The 18293-nt window shown below is 32.8% G+C and overlaps 2 protein-coding genes across 5 annotated transcripts in view; one reads left to right on the top strand and one right to left on the bottom strand.

Annotated features, from left to right (window-relative positions):
* Positions 1-1269, bottom strand: part of LOC125058513 (poly [ADP-ribose] polymerase tankyrase) — a 37207-nt gene extending 35938 nt beyond the window's left edge. For both annotated transcript variants that reach the window (XM_047662601.1, XM_047662600.1), the window contains exon 1: positions 958-1269. In XM_047662601.1, coding sequence (XP_047518557.1) covers positions 958-1147 — 190 coding nt within the window. In that variant the 5' untranslated portion in view covers positions 1148-1269. The remainder of the gene's footprint in view (positions 1-957) is intronic.
* A 1168-nt stretch (positions 1270-2437) lies between these two features.
* Positions 2438-18293, top strand: part of LOC125058248 (serine/threonine-protein kinase 10) — a 60388-nt gene continuing 44532 nt past the window's right edge. For 2 of the 3 annotated variants that reach the window (XM_047662273.1, XM_047662274.1), the window contains exon 1: positions 2438-2635. The gene's annotated coding sequence lies outside the window, so the exon portion shown is untranslated. The remainder of the gene's footprint in view (positions 2636-18293) is intronic. The other variant, XM_047662275.1, reaches the window with a different exon arrangement.

Below are 18293 nucleotides of genomic sequence, written 5' to 3' on the forward strand. Positions count from 1 at the left end.
GTCCTACTTAAGTCAACACACTAATGGTCTGTTTCACAATGTACGGATAAGTTCTACATAAGTTCCAAATTAGCTATTTATTACTTATTGGTAGGATAAACACTATTGTTGCGTTTCACTACTGTCAGATAGCACTATATGTCTATAGTGCTATCTGACAGTAGTGCACTATAAAGGCCATCATAAGTTATGAGTCCGATGAAGTGTCAAATAGCAAAATTTATCTTTCAAATAATTTATGTGTTGCATAGCTATTTAGTTCTTTATCCATACATTGTGAAACAGACCCTTAGTCTCAATGGTACGTCTCACATTTAGGGCTTTTTTAAAGTTAAAAAAGATATTACCCTCACACTATTTATGTATAATTTTCCTACATTTAAATACTTTCCAGCCAGGATTAGTAAGTGCCCTATCAAGTGTTTAAATATTATGATTACGCATTTCTTATTAGATTAAGAAGTTACTTTAGTTATTTTTATTTAATTTTCTTTATGACCTACTTACTTATATAAATTTAATTACAAAAAATATGATAGAGTATAGATTAATTATTGTACTGATTTAATTTGTTAACCATAAATCAAAACTTAATAAGTCAGTAAAACAAATAAACATAATTATAGATACTACATTAAAATAATAGTGTATTCTCGTGTTTACAACACGTTAGTTAATGACCTTAATACACTTAATTTACATTTTAATGTTTTTTAATGAATGATCTAGTTTATCTTCAATATCAAATTGATTTTCGTGATTCATGTATTAGTAACAGTAAATAACAAATGTATTATGACAAATTGGCAGTATGGAAACACAAAAAAGATAAAACATGACTGAAATCAGCGACCGTAAACCAATTATGCAATTTTAATCCCCAAAAACCTTTCACTATTTTTTTTCGATATAGTAACTATCGATCACACAAATTTGGTTGAAAACAATAAAATTTACCTGCAGCAAAGTGAAGAGGCGTAGATTTGCGTCCTGCAGTATCCCTTGCGTTTACAGTTTGAGAATTTACCAACTTTTTCACTCGATTTGCGTCTCCTGTTTTGCAAGCTTCAAACAATTCACGTAATGGGTCTGTTGGAGCCGGCAACGAATCTAAAGCCGATCCGAGCAACGAACGACGGCTCGACATTTTGTTATATTTTACTATTTAACCACGGTAAATGAACATAATTAAACAAAAATACTGTATAAAAACACAGGAAAAGTTGATACAGCTGCTTTCAGCAGGTTTTTTGACATTTAATCTTAGTATTGCCATTAACCATATGATTAAATTCCTATAAGAACTAAATTATATAGAGCATGTAAAAGTAAAGTACTGCTACTGCTACTGCTTTTTTCTCTGAATGTTACATGTTTTATATTTAAACTCCTGTCTTTTTCTGCCTGGTTGTAATAATAATGTAACTCATTCATCAAATGACGTTTGGGGACGTCCAAAAATACAAACAAATTAAGTGTGTCGTTTGTGTACATACATTTTCTGTTAAAGTCAGTAATTAGATAAGTAACGATCACTTTCTTGTATCCAGAAATAATATAATATAATATTATGTACTGCTTTCTTGGGTCAAATTATAATAACAAGATCAGAATAAGTATCGGTAAAGGTACACAGGGACCAAACTTTTTAATTTTGTTTTTATTCATTTTTAATTATTTTTATTAGGTTAAGAAAATCGCAAATACTGTATATTTGTTTGTTACATTAATAAAATTGTTTCATGGATAAACCATATATATTTAGCTGTCATAAGAAAAGCATGCCAAACCCCTAAAAAGTTAATACGTTATTGTTATTTAGCGATAAAAACAACAACCTATCTTGTGGATAGTAAAAATCCCACATTATATGAAAAATAAAGAAACCATTAACTTTCATTGGTTTGCATCAATTATTAAAGAAAATTTGGTCGTCTTTCAGATTAAAGTGTTGTCTTAGTGACTAAGTATTTATTTTTTTCTCTTACATTGCTCATTAAGAATAAATGTTTTATTTTACTTAATGATAGGTCTAATAAAAACTGATTTAAGTCATTATTACTTCACTCAAAACCACTACAGTAGTAAATAAGGATTTCAAATTTCTTCACTCTTTTACCTAAATTTAACCTTTAATTGAGATATTATAATAGTAATAAGATTGAAGATATTTCGTTTATGCAATTTTAGTGCGTTTTATTTTTTTTATTCTTATTCACCATGTCAACTTATTTACCATGTAAAAAAAATAAAATGGTATACTATATTAGACTATTTTATAATCGTTTTATTTATATTTATTAGTAGAATATTAGTACAAATGTATTAAAAGCTTTTTAAAAGTAAAAAAATATAGATAGTTCAAAATATTTAATCTTTAATATTTATAATTTTAAATTTCTGAACGATATCATTAAATTGTCTATGTCAGACGTTAGTTGACGAAATCAAAATGGCGTCTTTCACGAGATAGGTACATCCGCCGCATACGGTAGTGCGATAAAAATAATCGTGATATCTAAAATTTCATGTGCGAATATAAACTGTTTGTGAACTTTATTAAGTGTTTGTGCTAAATTAGTAACATAGTGCAGTTTGGAATTTATTTTCATCAGTTTTCTCAAGTTTCTACAAGGTATGTCCCCTTTCACTCATCAAATAATTAAGGATTATTCTTTATTAAATTAATGTTTTAGGACTGATCAATTGATAGAGTGTAGGAAGTAACCTTATAAGTTTTTATATTCATGTAATGCGGCCCGGAAACTGCGTTCTTTAGTTTAGTAGGTGACTCAAGTATCAAGTTTTTTTCCCGAGGACGCATAGGCGAGGTTGCAGATCTTCAATTTTCATACTAGTTTCTCATTCTTGTATGTGTTCACTTGACTTATCAGTGCTGTTCAAATATTTGTCGCCACAACGACGGCATCACTAATTAAATTAGGCGAAACTGGTCCCAGCAATTTCTCGACTGTTTGTGTACATTTTCACTTTTGCCATTCGTATGTGGTTTGACTATAAATTACGTGTTAATGTAATATTCTATGTTAGAATATCTCCATTTGGAATTTCTAAAGTAAAAGATAAAAACTATAAAGTGAACCTCCATTTAAGCTAATTTAATTAAAGAAATGTGTCAACACTTATAATGAACACAATTTATTACATTAGAACTTGTTTAGCTTGATTATATTCTCATTTGCACGTAAATTGAAGTGTAAAAAGCATTTCTAAATGTTATCTTTTTAGGTAAAATCTTGATTATTTATCTTATCTGTTATAACTTTAACTTAGTCAAGGTCAAATTAAATAGTTTTTGATATACTAGAACTATTAGACCTTAGTAGACATCTTCATCATTTTACATTATAACATGCCTCTAATCAATAAATGCAGTATTTAAACTGTCAAGTTACTGGTTATTTATAAATGATACTTATTACATAAAGGAAATAATATTATAAGTGACCATAGTAAAAAATAATACTCAGTATGGTTAATTTATGCAAATTTTATGTTTGTTTTTGCTGAAGGCTACGGAATATTTCGTAATATAAGTTATTTTAATTAAAATATTGTTCAATGTGTATTTTCTAATTATTAGAATTCTTTATTTAGAGAACATCAGATTAAGAGTTACTAATTATGTATTTTGTATTTCAATTCCAATATGTTTTTGGGTACGAGAGTGCTGAGGCTCGGCTCTGCAATTAGCTCTAAGTGTGGTCACAGTTTAAATCCCTATATTCTCCAGTGATAGATATATAAAAGGAACAAATTTCAATCTAATTTTTAAAATAAAATGATAGTAATATAGTAATAAAAATATATTTTATTGTTTATCAATTTAGAATAAAATGTGAATGAGGTTGATAGGCATTGTGACATAATCTTATCTTCATATATATATTACTGATACCATTAACATTCATAAAATTATATCTAACTAGAAAGAAAATGTTTTGAAGATATAGGTTTTCAGTTCAGGACAAACCCACCTTGGTAATTTATTAAGTTATTGAAAGCAAGAATGTTTGTATCTAATAGATATGATAAAACAGAGATCTGTGCAAATTAATGAATTGATAGACTTCCGGTGTAAATTGAGGTTCTAAATATATGCTTATTGACTTAATTTGATCAGCATGTTAGACTAATAGACTCGCCAAACACGCATTTAAATAAATGGGTTGAATACTATTTTCTGAAAATTTGAGGGTTCAAACTCACGCAGTCATATATTTAAATTATTAACAGTTATGTCGGTGAGACACTTTGATTGTACTTCATTAATTAGATGTTAATTAAATATCATTAAAGACTTAACTTGACTTGACTTTTTTTTTTTAAAAGACAATTCACACCAATTGACCTAGTCCCATGTTAAGCTGGTGAAGCTTGTGTTATGGGTATTAGGCAACGGATATACATACATATTACAAATAGATACACATATAAATACATATTTACACACCCATGACCTAAGCACAACACCAAATGCTCATCACATTGATGTTCGTCTCAGCCAGGGATCGAACCCGGGACTCATGGATTCGTAGTCAGGGGTACTAACCACTAGACCAATGAGTCGTCAACCAATATAGTATGATCACATTTATGTAACAATATACAACTGTTGGTATTTACCAAGTAACTGCTTGTGAAATCTAAATCTATGTATTAAGTGCAGAACAGCCTCACTCAATGTATGCCCACATACAAAGGAAAGCTCAGTATCTGAAGAGAGCAATAATAATAATAAAATTAAAAATCAGATTGTTGGTACTTTTGTTTTTGTATACTTAGTCTAAATTAGTTATTGTAACTTCCAGTATTTTCTGTTCTGCAGTATGGTTTTGAGCAAAAGCCTCCTTCCTCTTTCCATTTGGATCTGTTCTTTGCTTCCTCATGATTAGCATTATGATGCTTTCAGCCCGTAGAGAGCAATGGAAACTGTAAATAGTTCTAAGTTATATATGTCACTCCCAAATTAATGATTCACACTTCTTCTTCTTTTGGTGCTTCTCCATTACTGGAGGGTGGCCGTCTATCTTTTGAAGCCTGTCTTGTCCTGTGCCAGATTCAGCAGGTCTTCCGCAGTGGTTAAAACAGTTAATTAAAACATACTTAATACTTTTTTACTGGATTTCTGGAGCTTAGTTTGCATTTATTTATACAAATGAATTGAATAAAAAGTCCTTATTCAATATGTATGTAATATAGGAACTGGTGAATAATAAAATCAATTACCAATTGTAATTTATTACATGAATCTTGTGTGACTGATTGGATCTATAGTGAATTCCAAGCATTCTTGATAAACTATGCATGTTCTTCCAGTGAGTGTTGTAAAGTAGCATGTCTAACAACATATTATGTTTGACTGGTCTTGCCTCTAGGTTGGGATGTGATAGTTATGTAAGACCGAAAACTTACCGCTTCGATCATTAACACATGCAAATGAATGCACACAACAAAAATAAAGCTTAGTTTGATGAGAGTCCTTACAACAGCTTGCCTTCTCTCCTTTGTGGTAGATGTACTTTGATGCAGTAATAGAGTACAATGGTGGCATGATATATTTTACTTTTTATGTTCTTTTTTTTTTCTGACATAAGTTCTTCAAACACTTCGCGGCATTTATCCAAGTCAAGAGTCAATTCAATTCCAATTTGTACTAGTGGTTTCTGTGATACATTCTAACGATTACACATTGTAATATAATGTAAACGCTTATACGCTATAATGTAAATGCCCGCGACTTTGTTTGCGCAAGATTATACATTTAATAAATTTTTACTGACTTATTGGTGACGTAATAAGATCAAGAAGTTAAATTAATTGAAAATTTACATTTACTACCATTTCGCAAGTCAAGGGCGAGCGGGTAAGAAGAACTGGCAAGAAACTTTCCGCCACTCTTTTTAATTGCTAAGTATTGAGACATACAAATTGTTTGAACTGGAGCAAATCAATCCTAAGGATTACGATCATTTAATTATTTAAATTTATAAAAAGATTTATTGATTAATTTACGTAGCTTTCTTTCTCTATCCGCTTTCTTCTAACGCTTCTATACCTTCTATCTTCTCGCCGTATGGCCAAGTGAAAATAAATAAAATTCCGCTGCTGCACAGCTTTGAACCTACGACTTGAGAGTAGTACGCACTTAATCCACTAGGGCAGGGGTCTCCCAAACTACGGTCCGAGGGCCACATCTGGCCCACTGACAGATTTTGTCCGGCCCGCGGAGAGCTAGCATACTTGAAAACTCCTTTTAGAGAACATATTTTTTATAGCAAATTAAATTTAGTTTACTAGTAAAGGACTCTGAAAAATCTTAATTTGATTCGCAATGGCATCAAAGTCCGAGAAACGAGTATCAAAATTCTAATATGCAGTGTTGCCGTTTTGCGGACTTTAGTCCGATTTTCAACCTTTTTTAAACGTTGCGTACTTTTTCGGACTTTTTTTTTCATCAGTGGACTATTTCACTTTTTACCACCGGCAACAATGATAATATGGTTTTGGCCCTCGGAGCTTACTGGAGTAATCAGTATGGCCCTAAGGCTGGAAAGTTTGGAGACCTCTGCACTAGGGTACCGCTGGTCTCAGTGTAGATGGTAAATTCTTAATTAAGGAAAATTCCATGACTAAACAGATACGTAACGCTTTCCTCTTTAATTGAGTGATTTCGTTTTTATTTTAAGCCGATACTAAGTTGACATAGTTGGCCCAGTGGCTTTAGCATGCGCTTCTCATCCCCGAGGTAATAGGTTCGATCCACGGTTGTGCACCAATGGACTTTCTATGTACGCATTTAGTCGCATCAACCTCTTTAGGTATATCGAGAATTTTCACGAAATATTAAGGACCGATCAGATCGCCAAACTCCAAAAAAGTACCTACATTGTTTCTTTCCATTTTTCGTCATCGTTTCTTGAAGTAAGGAGAATGGAAAAAATATATGGTGTTGTTGAGTAGTTTATATATCCATTTTGAAAGATCGATACACGATTTAAATAACTTCGCTCGATAGAAAAAAAAATCCAAACATAGAAAATTTTTGACACTGAATTCATTTTATAGGACAATTCTAAGGCTAGAAGTGTTATTTATATTCGAATTATTAAGTACAATAATTATAATATATATATCAACCTTTTCGATATAAATTAACCACAAATATAAATATTAATTATGGTAAATATAGCAACGTATTCATTGTACAATTTTAGATACCCTTACTTAACTGGCACGCAAATACACAATATACGAAATATAATACTTTTTGAAGTTATACTTCTTTAGGCGCGTTATGAAAAATTGATGAGAGTGAAATTTTACGATGCGCGCGCACCTGAGACACAACATTATCAGTGTGATTATAGCCGGCGCGAGCGAGATGGGAATAAGACAATCTACAATTAAAAAGAAATAGAATATGCGTGAAGTTAGCAGCTATGCCAAGAATTTCGAATGACCATAATGACCTTTGTAGTACCTTTTAAACAAATAAAGGAGTTTTAATTGTTTTTTCAAAGAAATTTAGCAATGCTTTTTCACAAAGACCTATGGTTACTTAGTTAAAAGGTTCTGAAACATACCTAGTTATTAAATTGAATGAATAATATAATAAAATAATAATTAAATAATATACTAAATATTAAATATTATTAAATTATTAACGTTAAATATTTATTATTAACTAGCTGGCCTGGCGAACATCGTACCGCCTAACAGTCGATTCTTTTTTTTTATTAATACTTATTCTGCTATTCGGGACACCGGTCTAGCTAGTAAGATAAAAAAAATAAAGTTGATAAGACAAAAAATACATTATGTCAAAAAATAAATTTTACCTTCCCGGAACCCCTCCACTAACACTTGAACTTTATGATATGGTATTAAAGTTCAAATTGCCTTTAAATATTATTACGAATATTTTGTATGGGAATATAGAAAAGTGTTGTTTTTAGACGTTTTCACTCAATTTTATTTTATTTTTCTCTCCGTAAGAACCATCCTCGTACTTCAAGGAATATTATAAAAAAAGAATGAGACAAATCGGTCAAGCTGTTTTCACGTTATGTCGTACAACGGAAAACGGGTTTCATTTTTATATATATATAGATTATTTAATATTTTAAAAAAATAAAGAAAGCCAAAGAAGTATAACTTCTTACGCGCGTACATAAGTACACGCACCTTTTTTAATTTGTAATCATTACCTCAAATGATATAAATTATTATTATAAATTAATATTCGTAATCTGGACGAGTTTACAAGTATAAGGTGGCCGGACCTAGTGACACACTTTCGTTCAACACTTGCCGCTACAAGATAAATTCCTAACTCGATATCATGGCTATAACATTACAAACTCCCATGAAGTTTAAACCATTCCTTCCTTGTAGAAATGAACGAAGTATAATATTACTTATATGAACAGTTGGCCTAGTTGAAGTGAAACTTCTTTATCGGGGTTGGAAAAAAATTTTGTGTAACATTTTTTCGTTACGCGTCACATTTTTCGGTTACGCGTCACATGTTTCGGTTACGCGTCACATTTGACCGTTACGCGCGTCTTTTTCTTGTCCCTACCAGGGTTGATTCAAAGAGATTCTAAACCATTAATAACAAAAATGTATAATAACGATAACAATGATACTAAAAATTTTATTACAATTTATGAAATTCTGTAATAATCTTAGTGGTAATAAGGTAAAATGAAATAATTGTATTATTTGTATTCAAGTCTGTGATATTAAAAGCCTTTTGTTAAATTTTATCTAATTTAACTTTATTTAACCAATATCTGTTAAGTTGCATATTATAGATAATTTTTTCGAAAAATAAGGTCATAAAGAAGTTTCACTTCTAACGTGTGTACACTAGTACACGCACATTTTTTTTTTTTATAGAACGGGGAGCAAACGGGCAGGAGGCTCATCTGATGTTAAGTGATACCGCCGCCCATGGACACTCTCAATGCCAGAGGGCTCGCGAGTGCGTTGCCGGCCTTTTAAGAATTGGTACGCTCTTTTCTTGAAGGACCCTAAGTCGAATTGGCTTATTGACTTCAACTTCTTTCTATGTGCGCATTTAACATTCCCTCGAACGGTGAAGGAAAATATCGTGAGGAAACTTGCCTTAAACATTTACGGCGTGTGTCAGGCGTAGGAGGCTGATCACCTACCTGCATATTAGATTGACATGTGATCATGATCATCAGAAATATGAGGCACACTGTAAAAAAATATAGAGCAACTAGCTGACCCGGCAACAAGCATTATTCTTGCAAAACTCGCACTTTTAATACAAAATCTATTATTATATCTATATACGAAATTTTCGTGTTAAAACTCGTGCGCAAAAAAGTAATCCTTCAATATTTTTCAATAATGTTCGAATATTATCGTAATTTATATTTATTTGCGAGCATCGTAAATCAGGGTATTCAATTTTTATGTATATCTAAAAATGCGGCTTCGAAAACAACTCTCGCATTCCCGTTTAACGATGTTTTAAAAACTTACTGTTAAATGAAACGAGTATTTTATTAATCACTGTGTTAATTATATTTTAATGTTAACCAGACAATGGCGAAAAAGGAAGTAAGCTTATATATTACACAGAGCAAATCATAGATACCAGATATAACATAGACAATATACTTATTGTCTATGTTATATCTGGTATCAGAAATTATAGAATACATTACTATGTATTCTATAATTTCTGAAGGCGCCAAATTTACATTTCATAGACTAACACTACACAAACAGTGTAGTTCATGGGTTATCACTTAACCGGATTTGGTTTAATACCTGCAGCTGAGTTTTAGTTTGATAGCCATGACGTAAAATAAAAGGCTAGCAACGCACCTGCGAGACCTCTGGCATTGAGAGTATTCATGGGTGTTTGTAGTGCAAAATTAAGCGTTAAGTGTTTAGTCTGATATTTTAGTGACCTATTTGTAAGTGGGTGACCCGAAATATATCATACATATATCTTACGTTATCTAAGATAAGGGCGGTGTAAGATAAAATGTTCTAGAATACAGATGATGCAAGATTGTACTGAAAAAGTACTAGTGACGTCATGGATGTAGGGTATCCTAACAAGGTAGTATATATTTTAGCTCTGAGCCACAGATCTGTATCTGTTCCGTGAGTCTAATAGGCAACTGGCAAGTAAGTCATGTGCCTGATACACACCGTCGAATTTGTCATGCCGGTGTCCTTCACCGTACAAGTGTTAAATGCGCACATAGAAACTCCATTGGTGCACAGCCGGGGATCGAACTTACGACTCCAGGGATGATAGTCGTACGTTGAAACCACTAGCCCAACACTGCAAGCCAAAAAAGAAGAAAAATAATGTAATAATAATAATAGTAAAAATTAACAGTGTATTTATGTAAAGAAGTCCTGGAAGATTTGTGTACAAAAGTATAGCATTTCACTAACGTGCACTAATAGGCTGCGAGATAGTGATGTCACCGTAAAATTGTAAAAACCGTTAGATTGTAATCTATCTCGCGAGATTATAAACTGTCGAAAGATTGTGAACCTCAACGAACTGCTTACAAATTAACGTATTATTATTCGGTAGTTATATGAAATTGTTGGGAAGTAAAATTTATCTGTAATTGACCAAAGAAGTTTGAATGATAACTAAGTGTAGTACAATCTACCGAATAATAATACGTTAAATTGTAAGCAGTACGCTGAGGTTCACAATCTTTCGACAGTTTATAATCTCGCGAGATAGATTACAATCTAACGGTGTTTACAATTTTACGTTAACAGTGACATAAAATATTGGGTCATTTGTACCAGTATGGCGGTTCTTCTGGGGTCTTATTAAGAAATGAAAAAAAAGAAAAATTATGATCATAGCGCTGGTACTGGCGGCCCAAGCGCATGGGCGTTAGTCGAACTCGTCGGATTAATTACGACTTTCAAACGATTTGTTCCTAATACCTCTCCGGTGTGATTTACAGCCCGCCTATAAGGGGGCGTCCATATATTACGTGAGGTGTTTTTTTTTTTTAATTTTCTGTGACTCCCTCCCCCCCTGGTGAGATGTCGTGAGATTTTAATCAACCCCCAACCCCCAATCTCACGTGAGATTTTTCAAAATGTGGGTTTCTTACGTAAACGCGTTGGATTGTTATGGTAAAAAGAAAAAAAATTTGCTTCGGGCTTTTATTTACGACTAAAACAAAATAAGTGAAATATTGAGCGTTTAGGTATGGAGTTAGCGGGAAGTTGCAGAGATGGCCTTTAGGGTCAACCGTTTTCCTAATTTTTTATTCAATCAGAAAAAAATTGCGTGATATTTGCCGAGACCCCCCCTCTCTCCAACGTAAGATTAAATGAGATTTGACTCGACCCCCTCCCCCCCCCCCCAAAACCCCACGTAATTTATGGACGCCCCCTAACAAGAACTACTAATTAAAATGGATTTGTCCTTATGAATCTTCTCACTAGGTCCATAGTGTCAAGAAGTTGAATAGCCGCAAGATTTATTTATGAAAAAGCTGCATAGCTGGAGATCACAGAAAGCTCTTATAAAAGTAATTTAATTAAATTTAAAGCGCGCCGGTGCTTAATTAAAAATTCGCGTTGTTTTGAACTGTGTAGTGCAAGCCGATATTAATGAGGTTAAAATAACATGACCTATATATTGACCGCATTTTATATGAGGTAAATAAGTGTATGAGGACAAGAATTTATGTTCAACTAGCTGGCCTGGCGAACATCGTACCGCCTAACAGTCGCTTCTTTATCATTTTAAAATACTTATTCTGCTATTCGGGACACCGGTCTAGCTAAGATAAAAAAAAAAGGTGATAAGACAACAAATACATTATGTCAAAAAATAAAAATTTACCTTCCTGGAACCCCTCCACTAACACTTGAACTTTATGCTATGGTATTAAAGTTCAAATTCACTTTTAAGTATTATTACGAATATTTTGTATGGGAATATAGAAAAGTGTTGTTTTTAGACTGATTCACTCAATTTTATTTTAATTTTTCTCCGTAAGAACCATCTTCGTACTTCAAGGTATATTATAAAAAAAATCAGACAAATCGGTCAAACCGTTTTCATGTTATGTCGTGACAACGGAAAACTGGTTTCATTTTTATATATATAGATAAACACTTGGAGCCACTAGGCCAACACTGCTCTCATCCTTGAGGTCGTAGGTTCGATCTCCCTCTGTGCACCAATGGACTGTATGGACGCATTTAAATTTCTCTCGAACGGCGAAGGAAAACATCGTGAGGAAACCGGCTTGCCTTAGACCCAAAAAGTCGGCGTGTGTGAGGTATAGAGATTTCATAGCTATAACATGAGCAGTGTTGGCCTAGTGGCTTCAGCGTGCGTCTCTCATCCCTGAGGTGGTAGGTTCGAACATTTGTGCACCAATGGACTATCTATCTATGTGCGCATTTAACATTCTCTCGAACGGTGAAGGAAAACATCGTGACGAAACCGGCTTTATATCCAGACAGTGACGATTACAGGAGACTAATCACCTACTTGCCTATTAGATTGACAAATCATGAAATAAGAGTATACAGATATCTGAGGCCCAGACCTAAAAAGCTAGAAGTGCCACTGATGTGTTTTATATTATTTATTTTATTACATAACTAGCAGACCGGCCAAGCGTTGCTGTGGCTAAGGTTTTAGTTATATTACATAATAGTAACCTATTCAAGGGAAACGGTAGGAGAACACCAGTTATGGGGACCACCATGCTTTTTGGGTGGTCATGCCATTAAATTGTAGCTTATTTGAAACGTTGGTACTTTCAACACAGCGCCATCTGTTAGAATTGTGACTATCAAATAATAAACAAACATTTTGCAATAAAATAATATTGCGGGTATAAATTGAGATGTAAGCTATCCTATCTTTTAAGTTAGATCAAACTGCACACGGTGTGCAAATTTGATTGAAATCGGGTCGGTAGTTTAGGAGACCATAGCGGACAAACAACGTGACACGTAATTTATATATATTAAGATAATAGAAACTCACGACACAAGACATACATACCTATATCGATGTATATGGTTCCCTTGGAAAGCTTCATCCAAGACATTCCACAAATCTACTTGCAAGCCCTCTGGCTATGTGAGTGTGTAGGCGACGGCGTCACTTAACATCAGGTGTTTTTTTTTAAACACAGTGTTTTTAATCCCAAAACTTAAAATAAAATCCATTTTTAGTAAACAGTGTTTTACAAGAACGAAATCTGTTGCGTTGACTTATATCATCATTGTTAATATATTATTAGTCAGACGCTAAATAATATCTTACTTAGAACGATGTGTACTATGACATCATGTATGGTTGAGGATGTGTTGTTGAGCGGAGCGATAATTTAATGTTAAAGGATGACTGATTGATCAAAATTTATTTATTTTATCACATTATATATAATAGTATATAGGCGTACATGCGTCAGGTTGTTTCTCTCCTTAAAATATGGCGGGGCCGATGGCTGGCCATGCGTCATACTTGTGGACGGGTGCCATAGATAGTGCAATCCACGAAGACGCGTCCCACTATTCCTCCCAACCAATTATAGTATATGTGTGCAAGCTTCAATGTTTAAGTGTTATAACGGTACACACGCACACTACAATGAACCGCTGACGTTGCGCAACTGACGCTCGGAGAATACTCCCCGCATCCCGCGATCCCCTCAACCAAAAATTGGTGGGGCGCGTCTTCGTGAATTGCACTATCAATACTTGTCGTACTTGAATTCGTGTATGCGGTGATGTTATATATTCAACTACGAATTTGCGTGTTGATTATACGAGAATGTAAGTGAGTGCGTGCGTTGTTTTTCCACTCTTTTTAATCGCCAAGTTGTGAATAATACAAATTGTTGGAACTGGTGCAAATAAATCCCAAATCCGTCAAATTTATACGAATTGAACACAGCCGTTTATAAGGAGTGTTATTACAAACACGCACAGAAGATTTATATGTATATAAATCGCTAGTCGCTCCGCTTATCACCTTACGCAAACCGCGAAACACTGGCAGACTGCAAAGTGGTGTCGTGTTATCCTCTTGCGTTTAATTATTCTCAATCCCTTGGGAGTGCGTTCACATTGCAGGGTCACAATAATTGAAACAATCTCGTGAAAATTACAGTTAAGATTATTAACGTTATAATAAAGTTTGATATCTCGTTAAAATTTTACTAAAAAAAAATTTTTTTATAGCTGTCAAAGTCATTTATTTCAATTTGATCACCTAAAATGGCACTTTTGAACGTCAAATAAAATATAAAGATTATTCTAGTTGTCCCTTCCAAAAGGTAGTTTCGTGTGGATAGGAATGGGCAAAAAACTCCACACTTACTCTTTTAAAATAGGTTTATAATATTTTATATATGTACAAATATATGTGAAGACAATGTACTCCAAGAATAAAACTACTAAAAAGTTAGTATACATGTTCCACACATATTTACAAATATGGAAACCGTAGAATATTAAACATTAAAGAGAAAAAAAAGTGAGATAAAATAAAAATATGTAAAGACAAAAATCAGCAAACAATTTGATTTTGTCTGGGCTCTATGGAGTAGGACCAGCATGTTTTCAAGCATTTTTATCTTGCATATAATTGTCTATTTTGTAATATTCTTGTTGTACTTTTAATAAAACATTAAAATTTTCGTTCATTTATTTTTAAAATGTCACAAGGTATTTTATTGTAACACTAGCTGGCCTGGCGAACATCGTACCGCCTAACAGTCAATTCTTTTTTTTTAAAATACTTATTCTGCTATTCGGGACACCGGTCTAGCTAGTAAGATAAAAAAAAGAAAGTTGATAATACAACAAATACATTATGTCAAAAAATAAAAATTTACCTTCCCGGAACCCCTCCACTAACACTTGAACTTTATGATATGGTATTAAAGTTCAAATTGCCTTTAAATATTATTACGAATATTTTGTATGGGAATATAGAAAAGTATTGTTTTTAGACGTTTTCACTCAATTTTTTTTTATTTTTCTCTCCGTAAGAACCATCCTCGTACTTCAAGGAATATTATAAAAAAAGAATCAGACAAATCGGTCAAGCCGTTTTCATGTTATGTGATATGTCGTGACAACGGAAAACGGGTTTCTTTTATATATATATATATATATAGATTTAACACAGTACCCCATAAATGATGTTTGAACTTTGGCTAATCTGAAAGATGGTTGAGCTATTTTATCTTTATTTCTAGTACTAAAATTATGTCTATCATTTATTTTACTAAAAAGATGTTGATTCTTTCTTACATACATAATATTTTCATAAATGTATTGGCAAGGTACTGTCATAATATTAATCTTTTTAAAGAGGTCCCTGAAAAAAGTATTTATAGATTTGTCATTTAACAACATTTATTGTGTAATTATCGCGTGTCGGCGGAAATTTGTGATACTATTATAGTGCATACGATAATGACTCATTGGAGTGGTGTATGTGATGAGAGAAAGCGGTATATATATATGTCAGGGAATGCTGGGATTAATTAGGAAATGATGATCGAGTCAATTTTTATTATTGCTTTGATTAATAATTAAGATTCCTTCTATTAGGTGCCGTTCAAGTATTACGTAAGCACTATAGGGGGGAGGGGGGTCTATGATTTACATATTTGGTGGTTACGTCAACAGTAATTATTTACTTTTTTACACATATTACCCACACATTGTCTATGCTTGAAAACGAAATGCATTTTCGAGGATTCCTACAAAAAATTAATACGTTTATGTACTATTATTTTTGAGAGCTTTGCTTACTTTGGAGAGGGGGGTTTGGTTTGTGTGAATTGCAGTAAATATGCTTAGGTAATACTTGCACGCCCCTAAGAATAATAATTTAATTTGCCATTATTTGTTAGTTTGGAATCATTGTACGTAATGAATATTGTTACGACGAATCAAAGAGCAAATGCCTTGAGTGGGGTCGAGGCGCCATCAAAAAAACACCACCAACCAACAAATTACCTCTTATTTTTGCCTAATTTCGGTTTTATTAGTTTACTATTATGGAGCCAAAATTAAACATTCGTTTGACCTAGAGCTGTTACTAGCGATTTTATTAAATTGTATATTTTACGAGTTATTTAAATAAAAAGCATTTGGCGTTTACTTCATTTTTGTTCCGCGAACTTCCGGCATACGACTGTTTCACAAGTGACATGAGCGGGCGACGGGAGCACTGCGGTTGAAATTATGAATTACTAGTAGACTCGGCCAAGCGTTATATATTACATAGTAGTAAACTATTCAAGAGAAACGGCAGGAGAACACCAATCCACCATGCTTTTTTGGTGGTTATGCCATTAAATTGTAGCTTATGTGAAACGTTGGTAATTATTTTGATAAGCATCAATACCTAGGTACGAATAAAGAGCCTTTTCTAGCGGTGGTATTTTAATAAAAAAAATTAATAAAAGGACGCTTATTGTGACGTAACTATAAAAGATAGAGACATGCTGTCGTGACATTTTTTATAGATAGTGATGTGTCCTGAAAAATTGTGATACATCATTTTGTTCTATCATTAATAGTTTTCGCAACGCACACGATTGAAGGAAGTTTTTGTTTATTTTTTACACCTTGGGTTAGATTATTCAAGTTTTACTAGGCATCCCAAATTTTTTTTAAAATGAAACATATTATGTCACTCGGGAATAGTGTAGCTTGCCAACGGTGAAAGAATTTTTGAAATCGGTCCTGTAGTTTCGGAGCCTATTCATTTCAAACAAACAAAAAATCAAACCTTTCCTCTTTATAATATTAGTATAGATACTAGCCTAATGCTATCTTAACGTCTTAATGATTGGACTGTAGGCAAATGAAAGTATTTTTCACCTATTCAATTGCACTGTATATAAAATTTTGTTATTGTATGTGATATGCCTGTGACTTAACCTCATACACCGCCCACATTTTCCTCCGAAAGCCGATATACGAGATAAGACTCAAATTCCCTTGACAAGACACAAGGACGAGCTTTGAGGTCGCTGTGTTCCGATGAATTCATTATCGGAAATATTTTGTAGAAAGATTTGTTTTTTAAAACTTTGGTTCGTAATAATGAGCGGTACCTAAAACATGGTCTGATAGCTCTGGAAACTAGATTTAAGATTGAATTTCTAGAATATCAATTAGTATTAATTACACGCTTTATATTAGCTTCATCTGTATGAATGTATGTAACCGACTCCTTCGGACTCGATTTTGACCCACTTTTAACGGACAGATTTAATTCAAACTTTGCCCACCTGTCAAAGATCGATGACAATGCAATAATCCGAAAAAAAATTTAAAAAAAATTAACTAAAAAATAAATAATAGTTAAAAAAAACTAAAAAACACGCTTTTAAAGCACATCAAACTAAAAAGTGAAAAATAATTCCTAATTTCTTAAATCGAGCAACCCACGCTTTTTCACAATATGATGTGCTTTAAAAGCGTGTTTTATAGTTTTTTTAAACTATATTTATTTTTAATTTGATTTTATTTACTACTAGCTGACCCGGCAAACGTTTGTTTTGCCATGTATATTATTTATAATAAAAAATAGGCGTTGATCGTACAGGGTGAAAATTAGGGGTTGTATGTATTGTTGTATCATAAAAAAATAAAAACAAAAATACTGTCTAAAAAATAAAAATAAAATTTTGGTGTTGACACCCCTTATCTTTAGGTTAGACTTAGGAGTTTGAAAATCAGACTTACTGAATATGCATAAAAAATTTCATAAGAATCGTCGAGCTGTTTCGGAGTATGGGAACGAACATTGTGACACGAGAATTTTATATATTAGACTATATACTTTTACAGAAAACTTCATTACTTACACTGCAAACTTTTACTAAAATTATTTTTTTCTACTAAGTATTATTAATTATTACGTTCTTTTTCTTGCGACTGAGGCGCAAATTAGCTGCTGTGGTCTCTGGCAGAATGACCAGCGCTGTGGAACAGTCTGCTCCTCAGCATAATGCTGAGCCAGGGCCAATTACAACCACAACACACACGCATTATACACTTGAAACGTACCTTGTTCTATAAAAGAAAAAAAAATTGATATCTTTCATTTTTTTGATTATTGTTATTTTGTGTGTTTCTGTGTGTGTTTTGTTAGAAATTAAAGTCTATGTCTATAAACAATCTGTATTGGGAAGTATGTATAGGTATAGTTTTAAATCCTTTCTATATTTTAATATCTATGA

This window comes from Pieris napi, chromosome 18 (assembly GCF_905475465.1).
Source record: "Pieris napi chromosome 18, ilPieNapi1.2, whole genome shotgun sequence".
NCBI classification, from domain to species: Eukaryota; Metazoa; Arthropoda; class Insecta; order Lepidoptera; family Pieridae; genus Pieris; species Pieris napi.